General features: G+C 47.6%; 2 protein-coding genes across 11 annotated transcripts; one reads left to right on the top strand and one right to left on the bottom strand.

The window, feature by feature from the left end:
* Nucleotides 1-1491: 1491 nt before the first annotated feature.
* LOC6901598 (zinc finger CCCH domain-containing protein 13) lies at nucleotides 1492-6693 on the bottom strand. The gene is made up of 4 exons (XM_002134233.3): nucleotides 6461-6693; nucleotides 6165-6391; nucleotides 4281-4969; nucleotides 1492-4208 (listed from the first exon to the last, which is right to left on the bottom strand). The coding sequence occupies exons 1-4, from the start codon at nucleotides 6653-6655 to the stop codon at nucleotides 2293-2295; spliced, it is 3027 nt and encodes a 1008-aa protein (XP_002134269.2). The 5' UTR covers nucleotides 6656-6693; the 3' UTR covers nucleotides 1492-2292.
* Nucleotides 5507-8401, top strand: LOC26533804 (uncharacterized). 10 transcript variants are annotated; one of them, XR_004469967.1, is made up of 3 exons: nucleotides 5507-5805; nucleotides 8071-8147; nucleotides 8200-8401. XR_004469967.1 is itself a non-coding variant. In XM_015186374.2 (3 exons), the coding sequence occupies exons 1-3, from the start codon at nucleotides 6674-6676 to the stop codon at nucleotides 8077-8079; spliced, it is 465 nt and encodes a 154-aa protein (XP_015041860.2). In that variant the 5' UTR covers nucleotides 6660-6673; the 3' UTR covers nucleotides 8080-8401. The 10 variants fall into 10 exon arrangements, 1 of the variants encoding a protein (XP_015041860.2); XR_001452862.2 differs by adding an exon at nucleotides 6891-7499 and having other exon boundaries at nucleotides 5510-5805; nucleotides 8071-8401; XR_004469963.1 differs by adding an exon at nucleotides 6894-7499 and having other exon boundaries at nucleotides 5510-5805; nucleotides 8071-8401.
* Nucleotides 8402-9506: the final 1105 nt, after the last annotated feature.

A 9506-nucleotide genomic window follows, 5' to 3' on the forward strand; every position in this document is an offset into this window, starting at 1 on the left:
AAATTGCCCTCTGGGAATTGTATGGCGGATCGATAAGAATATCATTATTTTTTCATTGTTGTGAATGGGTATGAAATAATCAGAAATCGTAGGGAAGGCTAGGCACTTTGTGGCAGTTGATATCGTGGGAGTTTTAAGCATATGGAGAATATTCAATACGATAGTTTCCGATAGTATTTTACATAGATTCAATGATTTGTTTATTTGGCTCAAAATTAAATTTCTTACAGGCGATAAAAATCGCTCGATCGAAACGAAGGCAGCAAACATACGTATACGATATTTTGCCGATAGTGTAAGTGCCATCCCAAGCGGAAGAGCGGGCTCGACTACTCTTGCGTTGCTCTGCCTCTCGAGAGCGCCTAGCCATGTGGGAGAGCGAGTCCGCACGTATGTGTGCAAGTGTGCGTTACACATGCGCGTTCGCTTCAGGGCAGCACAGTTTTACAAGCTCTGCTGACGTTGGCAGAGAGTCAAGTGCAAATTTGTGTTAGCGGCGCATCGCAAAGGGAAAATAAAATGGAAGTCGGTCGGCCGCTTATATTTCTCTGCCCAGAGCCCTTTTCAAGCTGCGATTTCGTGCAACAACACAACCAATCCCTGAGCAGAGCTATCCCGCTAAAGGGAAAAGCACCCGCACATTACTTATCGCGCGACCCTCGCAACGAATAACTGTTATTCTTTTTCCATGTTTTCTTTGGTGCTTAAAAGAAGTTCTTACCGAAAAATAGTCCGATCTTAGCTTTGTACACGTTAAGACAACCGATCCATCATAAAGATGGCGCATCTTATCGCAAAAGTACGAATTTCCGTATTTTTTTCGAATTTTTCAATCTTCAGACGGGACCGGCTTTAGGAAGCGGCAAATTCCAGACAGAGGTCTCCCATTTTTCGAACCAAACTTCATCTTTGTCTTCCCTGCAGTCATGTTGGTTTGGTAGAATGAGCTATGTGTCCTAAATGTTCATCGCTTCTGTCAAGTATAGATTTCAATATAAATTTTATGGATCTTTTTATACGATTTCTCTTCTTACATACAATTTCAAGAATTCCCATATTCATTAGAAAAGGAGCTTTTATGTTGTCGGAAGTCAAGAAGCAGAAACATTTAGCAAAAAGAAATGAACGTGTTCAAAAAGATTAGAAGGTCCAAAGGTCCCCTTATGCCATGAGCACGATCATGACCCGGTTTAAGCTTCCGAATATTCCCAGAGTTCCACAGCGGTGAAGCGGATACCTCTGTCTCCACCCTTAGACCCTCCAAAGAACTCACTCGCTTTTTGCACAGAAAAAACATTTGGAACCTACGAATGATGATTCCGAAACTTAAAGGACTGTTCATGGTGCCGTGCCCCTTCCCAAACGAGTCTCAGATATACTTTGAACGACAAGTGTTTTTGGAAGAAGACTCTCAGCTTTGCCAGTCAATAAAAGACTCTCATCTCAGAAAATCAATCTCGTCCCAAAACGATCGAAAGTCCAATATCATCGTCTAATTTTTGTTCTAGCGCTTTATTAATGCAAATATCAGAAGTTGATAACAATAGATACATCAGCTATGTATGTATAAATGTATATATATGTATTTATCTATATTATATGCACACAGGTATCAGATATCAGATGTCATTCATATGTGAGCTGTATAGCAAAAAAAAAAAAATGAAATGGAAGTACCAACCAACCGCGCAACTTAAGGTAGCAAAAAAAAAACCAAAAAAAAAAGAAAAACAAAAAAATTAAATATCAAATATCAAGAAACGAGATGGATCCGATCCGATCCGATTGATTTGCTATTCTTCTTTTTTTTTTGTTGGCCTATTAGATAACACACACATATACAATACGACAATCGTAGGCTAATTCAGTATTATGCATATAATAATAATAATAATAAAAACACGATATCTCTCTCTCTGAAGGCACATAATTACAGGGGCTGGGCGGCGGCCCATCTAAGGCGCACTCCGTTCGTGGTCTATCGCCGAACTCCAAGAAGGGGTTTCTGGGGACCAGGAATTGAGTATATTAGTTACAATTTATATTTATATATATATATGTATATATAGTATATATAGTAAGTATATATATGTAGGTCGGTGTCTGTGTCTGACTTGGGATCGGCGAAAAGTTTGCGGGAAGGAGTTTGGTGTGGGTTTGGTTTTCGGGGATCCCCTAATGGATTCGATTCGTCTCTTAGAGTATAGAATATATATATTTATGTGATGTGATCTGATACCAATTCGATTAGTATGGATTTCGTTGCACGGTTATTGCTCCTACGCGAATCTGCTAGTAGGGATTGACGGCAGCCAGGCCAACGCGTCCGCCGGATCGGGCGAACACCGGCTCCGCATAGCTGTGACGATAGCCCTTGGGCATGCTGGCCAATGGCTTGCCGGAAGCGGACGATGAGCCTCCTACTCCGCCTCCTACTCCTGCTCCGCCTCCCTCAACGGATCTGCCGTTGCTGCTGCTTGGCGTCGGTGCGGGCGAGGGATAGCGCTCGATGTGGTGGCCCCGGGCCGAGCCCGAGCTCGATTTGGTCTCCGACGACTGCAAGTATTCGCGGGAATGGGCCCGAACCTGATGGCGACCCTGGTGCGGATCCCTCGCCCTCGCCCTTTCCTGCTCCCGCTCCCGCTCGCGCTCCCGGTCACGGTCTCTGTCATGGCGATAGGGGTCCCGGGACTGTTCTCGGGGCAGAGGAATCTCTTCACCACGGCGATTGTAGTCACGATCACGATCTCGATCCCTCTCCCTCTCTCTGTCGCGTCGCTCGGGTACGTGTCGTGGCTGTGGCTGTGGCTCCGGTTCCCAGTCGCTGCGGGAACGGGCCCGGGATCGGCTCAATTGATTGCGCTCTAGATGCGGATTGGGGACCACCTCATCCTCCTCGCTCCACTGCTCATACGTGGCTGGTGGCTCCACAGAGCCGCGTCTGCGACGAGATGAGGATCTGTAGGGATCGGGAACGGACGGGGAGACGGGCGCGGTCATGTCGCGTTCATCCAGGTCATAGCGACTGCCCGAGCGCTGCTCCATGGCCCGAAACTTGTCCTTGGCATCGTGGAAGCGGTCCCTCTGCGATGCCTGGCTGGGAGGTGGCGCCACAAAGTCTCCCCTATCCCTATCCCGTTCGCGTTCCCGCTCGGAGCGGGGCTTGCGTGGATCGGGATTTGGTGGCTCGCCGTATCGCATGCCCGTCGACTTCATCATCTTCTCCATACTCTGGATATAGGGCAGGCTCTCCGCCTCGCGGTATGGATTCCGATCCCGGGAATGCTCATGTTCCCGCTCGCGCTCCCTTTCCCTCTCCCTGTCCCTGTCGCGCTCTCGATCATGCCTTCTCTCGGTTGTTCGCTGGCCCAGATCCGAGCCCCGATGCACTGCAGCATATTTGTTGTGGCCAGCCCCTGGTGGACCACCTCCCTGCGACTGCTCGAACGGCAGCTCCGATGGCTCTACATAGCGATGACGGCTGCCGCCATACCGCTGCGACTCCTCAGCCGCATAAGACTTGTGCATCTGATGGTGGCTGTGCTGCTGCTGCTGCATCTGCAGCTGCTGCTTCTTTGATGTGTACTCCATGAACTTCTGCTTGTCCGTGAGGTTCTCCTTGCGGTGATGGTGCTGCTGCTGCGGCACCTTCTCGTGTCCGCTGCCCTGATCCGAGTCGTCAAAGTCATCGAGATTCTCATCGAGTCGGGACGAGCGTCCCTTTCGGTCGCGTTCTCTGTCATGGCTGGATAGCTTCTTGTTGAGCAATCGATTGATCTCATTGTACTTGTCCGTGTCCCGCAGCTTGGCCGGCTGCTGCGGCCCCGTCTGGGGTGGCTGCTCCTGCTGCATGACGCGATTGAACTTTGCATCGTAGTCGGCTGGTCGCATAATGATCGGCTTGATGTCGTCCTCACGGTTCCAGGGCTTGCTCGCGACTGATACTGAGGCTGGAGTCTTGGTCCGTTCTCGCTCCCTCTCCTTCTCGCGTTCGCGTTCGCGTTCCCTCTCCCGCTCCCGCTCCCTTTCCAATTCTCGATCACTCGGCCTGGGCTGATACGGCTTGGCCGGCAGATCCCTCAGATAACTATCCTCGGGCGGCTGCACGGCACTCTTCCGCTTCAGCTGTACATGATGCGGAATAGCAATTTGTGACGGTTTGAGCGCTATCACCGAGTTGTCCGCCTCATTCGACCAGTGCTCGTCATCTGCGGGTGGATAAGCATCGATCGGAATAAGCAAAATAGAATCAATTAATAATGTAATGTTAGTCCACCTACCGCTGGAGCTATTGAGCTCTTGTCTCTCCGGGCTGGGCGCCAGATCGGAGCCAATGCCCGAGGATCCCCTCGAGGACACCTGCTTGCCGTTGGCATTGGCCGTGGCCGTGGCCAGTGGCTGGGACGTGGCGCCTGCCGCTGGACCCTTGGGCGAGCCACCCACAATCAATGCATTACGACAGCGACGTAGCTCGATGGCCGTCAGGTTGCCCTTGGAGCGGTGCACGGTGTCGTAGTCGCGGGGCGGCAGCAGCAGTGGCGGTCCATTGCCGTTCAGCTTGGCCCGCAGTTCGGCGGCCAGGGAGTCGAACAGCTCGCTGTTCTGCTGCGGCGTAAGTGGCGGATGGTGCAGCGGATGTGGGTGTGGCTGTGGCGGATGGTGCTTTCCGTGGGGTGGCGACCGGGAAACAGGGGAACCTGCCACGCCGTGCTCCTCGCTGCACTCGGACTCGCGCGTACTGTTGCCGGTGTCGCTGCCCAGGGAGCTGCTGAAGCGCTTCGGCGACGATGTCTCGTGGCGGCGGCTCTGGTGGGCCGCATATCCGGCGGAGGACGCCGATTGTTGTGACTGATGATGGTGATGCTGGGAGGACTTTGTGTTCGACGACTCATGTCGCTTGTCGTTGCTGCCAATGTGATGGTTGTTGTTGTTGCTATTGCTGATTGGAAGAGGCGGCAGGATTCCCAATCTGCAAATAACAAAAGGGTTAAAATCCAATAAAAGCAAGTATTAAGAATAAGCCAGTTAAGTGGGAAACTGATTCATCAATCGTATAACACTATGTGGGCATGGCTAAATGTTCTGGACGGAACACGATTAAGCTATTACCAGCCAAGGGGGAATTTAAAATAGTACATGGCATGAATCTACAAGAAGAATTTAAAATCGTTAATATTTTCCGCCATTTGCTTCAAGTAGTTGAACTGTTTAAATAGAGGGGGCTTAAGCGGGCTAAGTTCGGTTTTTTATCATACGAGACGCTATATATATTGTTGTTGACGAACCCAAATTTTGGCAAAAACAATCAAAGTCAAGTGTTTAAAATAAGCCAGTCAAGTAGAAAATAGATTCATTTGTTGGATAAAATTATGTGGGCAGGGCTGAGAGATCTATCAAGCAAGTATTATGCCTCGGAATATCAAAATCGGGGAATATGTATAACAGAACTTGAATTCGTCAGTATATTTACGGTATGTTTTTAAAATGAGACGGTATATATTTTTGAGGGACAGGCGGTATATTTTAACGATAAATCCGCGGTCACACTGCTCTGTAGTAAATAAAGTGCGCGATTTTTACGCCCGCGTTTAAAAACGGATTCCTATGCGCCATTGTATGTTATTGATATAGAAATTGGTGTATTATCTGGCCACAGAGTGTGGCAAGTGATTTATTTTTATTTTTTTTAAGTGCGTGAAGAGTTTGCTTCTCGTAAGGTGATTGCCGCTTGGAATGGAAGTCCAAAGAATGGCAGCTTTTTAGTGCTTGTTAATCAAAAACAGCGAATAGTTGTAATGCTTCTGGGTGAGTCTTATCCCCATTTCAATTTTCCACTATATGTAAATGTATTTTTTGTCAAATATCAGCGTGCCAGCATTCCAAGATGGCGACAGCCAAGACAACTCTGGGGGCAAACGGTAAATGGCAAAGCTACGTGCCAGAAGCAAGCTGTAAAATGTGCATACAAAAAATAGTTTACCCGGCAAAAGAGAAGTGTGCGGGCTATCTCGTTATGGATATGGGTGCGCTGACATTTGGCAGCGGTGTGGGCGCACATACAGAACCACTTCTTTGGTGGGGACTGGGACTGGGGCCCAAGCATTTTACTCGCAGGCACTCACACACACACCGACATTAATTGTGTAATGAAAACATACACATACCTTGTTTCCAGCTCCTCGAATCGTTTCTGATTGTCGGGACGATTGATGAGGACCTGCAGCTGTAGGTGCAACGCCTCCGCCGTTGTCTCCGAGTCGCAACGGTAGGCGTGGACATGGAGGGGGCACTTGGTGGCCGGATTGTACAGCAGAAGGACACAGGCCACGATGTCGTCGGTCTGCACGGAGCTGGTTATGGCACTGTGGGGTATCAGATGCTTCGATGCCCCCTGCAAACAAACCAGCAGACGTGGGGCTAAGCACCAGATGAATCTATATGCGTGGGACGCTGCGCTTACCTGCACGATTTTGATGCCCTTGTGGGAGACCTGAAGCGTCACCTTCAGCGGCTCCTGGCCGCGCGATCTGTCCACCAGATACGGCAGCACCGAATTGATTACGCGTGGGCCGCGCAATCCCTTGGCCTCCTCGGCGCCCAAGAACCACACATAGTACGAGGCCTTCTGCACGTCTCGACGCAAGCGCAGCGCCATCTTCTCTGTGTCTGCGAAATGTGTCCGTCTGCGTCTCAAAGGAGCAATATATTGTGGAACGGTTTATCCTCTATGAATTTGAGCTTAAATGCGGACTATATAGTTGAAAACATCTGCAAGAAATCGTGCAAAAGGAAGTAAGAATTAGAGAATACCCTGCAAACCGCTTGCTCTGCCTTGAAATAGTTTAATTATGATGAGATTCGTCTGAGTAATGATCTGATTTGTTCAACAGCAGGTGCACAGCCAAGAATCGAGTGAGAATGGAAGATGGCCTCAACAGAAATGGGAAATCACACCACAAAATCGTCTTCAAGCCTTGCCAAGCCAAGCTCTTGAATGTCAAAGAGGAAACGTTACCAAATGGAGGATTTCAACGACAAAACTGGAATGTTTCGAGCAACTGTTTCGAGTGCCATATAACGGGCAGACCAGCGGACCACCATCTCGTCATGTGTCATAATTTGTGTGAAGCACGGCACTGCACAGCACCGAACAGAGGAGGAGCAGAAATATCAGAAACTGGTGCCAAAATCCCACCAAAATCGAAGCAGAGAAACCAGAGACAAACGGTATTAACCCGTCATACAGGTGTCGTTGTCTGTCGTTGTCTGTCGTTTTCTGTGTGTGAATGTGTATCCGATTCTCTCCTCTAATAACTTTTATAATCGATGATCTTGTATGACTTGTTGTTCGCTCGTTCGTTCGGGGCCTCGCCGTCGTGTAGGCCAAAAGAATCTTGTTTTTTCAGTTATGCATTCAACACAAAGGCCAACGAAAACCGCAACGCGAGAGACGATGAGGAGAGAGAAGACGCGCCAGTCAGATATTTATCAATATATAGGTATGCTTAAAAAATTTACATATGACACACACACACACACGCACAGACGTACACAAACGATATTATTAACCTCAAAACGGATTTGAATTTAAAAAACGAGAATCGAGGAATGCATAATCACAAAACGATCAAAAAAACACGAAGAAAACAACCCAACGAGTGGGTACTACGATGACAGAACTCTATAAATATCTAAGAATACGTGACTCTGGGCATATCACGGAATACTAATTGTTGTATCAATCAGCAAATTGACTTAAGAGTGGGATAGGGGCATGCAATGAGTGCAATCCTCTCTAAAGTATTAGATCAAAATGTAAACAGATATTCCCCATTGAAGAGATCACATACCATCTATTGGTGCTATCAGAATCTTGCTAACAAAGGAATTACCACAAAGAGGTACCTCAATATTTTGAGGAAGTAGATGAATGGATGGATGGATGGATTTCCTCTTGGGGTTTTTTCTGTGTACGGCCAAAAACTTGTTTGTCCTATGTTTGTGATTGATGGAATAACGTACACAATAGCCAATTAATAGTAATTATTTATATTTCCTATTCTTTTATAGATTTTGTAGAAACTCGCTGCCAATACTGGAATTTTCTTGGGCGTTCTTAAAGGAAACCTGTACACCCATAAGTCCCGGTTAGTTGGTTATTATTTTTGATTTTAATTGTTCAAAGAATAGTTCATTCAGTTTGTGCTCCCGAACAGGTGTGGAGCCCAAAAGAGGTCCGATACATATGGTAACCATTGGATGCCCGGCCCCCACCGTGTGTGATGAAAGACTCGTGTCGGCCGTTTGCCGTTTTGAAGATGATATTTGCATAAAACAATCCGTTTGCTGATCAGCCAAGCAGCAAATAAACAATTTGCAAAACAGATCTTTTGTTATGCGATGAGTTTTTGTTTTATTTTTTTGTTCCCCTCCCTCTGTTTATCTGTAGAATCATCTGTCCATAATTCCACGCGAGTGAAGGAGAAGAAGAAGAAGTACAAACCAGATCGAAAGAGTGGTATCTGAAAGATACATGTAACTCTTGCCACCGATTGATGGTATGTTCTGTTCTGTTCTCGTTTCAGGCATTTATTGGATTTGTTTGTTGTTGTCTAAAAAATGGGCTAAGCGCCTTTTCTGCCACACTGCCACATGATGATGATGATGGGGCGCTGTTTGGGGGCATGGCTTTAAGAATCGTATCGGAACTGGCACTGGCACTGGCACTGGCACTGGCACTTGCACTACTATTTTGTTGTTGTTTCATCGGGTTTCTGCTCCAATTTGTTCAGAGAGTCAGAAAGAGCTCTCGATCAATGAACCGTTTTAGACACCAACACAGATGCACAAGATACACACCACACTCGCACTCGCACTCGCACAGAAGTGGAGCGTTTAAATTTCTAAAAAACTTATTTGATTAACGGTAATGGCTCTCCGCCAAAGAGACTCAGAGTCTCTCACTCTCTTCCTCTCTCTCTTTCTCTCTCAAGCTTCATCTTCAGCACACACACACACACACCTTAGCAAAGCCGCAGCAACAGATATATTTATATATATCGTATATCGTATATATATTGTGTGGCGAGAGAGCAACAAAAAACAAAACAAAAAAAAATAGCGTTAACAAAAAGCGCAGCGGTTCTACTTGTAACTAGTATTCCGTGAGAGAGCTGCAACGCGCGGTTTTATGTGAAAGACAACGTCCCAACGCTTTGACCGCCTGCCATCGACTGACTTGGCTCACTGCCTGCCAGCGAACATTGTGGTGGTTGGCTCGAACGAACGAACTCCCAGCCCAGCTCTTGGCCTGGTCGACGGTCTCGGTCTGGTCTGGTGTGGTGTGGTTTGGTCTCTGCCCCGCAGACCCGGTTTGTGCGCCGAGCCGAGCCCGAACTTGTTTTGCTGTTGCCGCAAAGAAAGTCAAGTCGCGATATTGCATACAGTGTCGACAAAGTGCCCCAAGAATGCATCAAATTTTTCCTGGGTTTCGGGAAGATCTGAAA

Source organism: Drosophila pseudoobscura, chromosome X (assembly GCF_009870125.1).
Source record: "Drosophila pseudoobscura strain MV-25-SWS-2005 chromosome X, UCI_Dpse_MV25, whole genome shotgun sequence".
Taxonomy (NCBI): Eukaryota; Metazoa; Arthropoda; class Insecta; order Diptera; family Drosophilidae; genus Drosophila; species Drosophila pseudoobscura.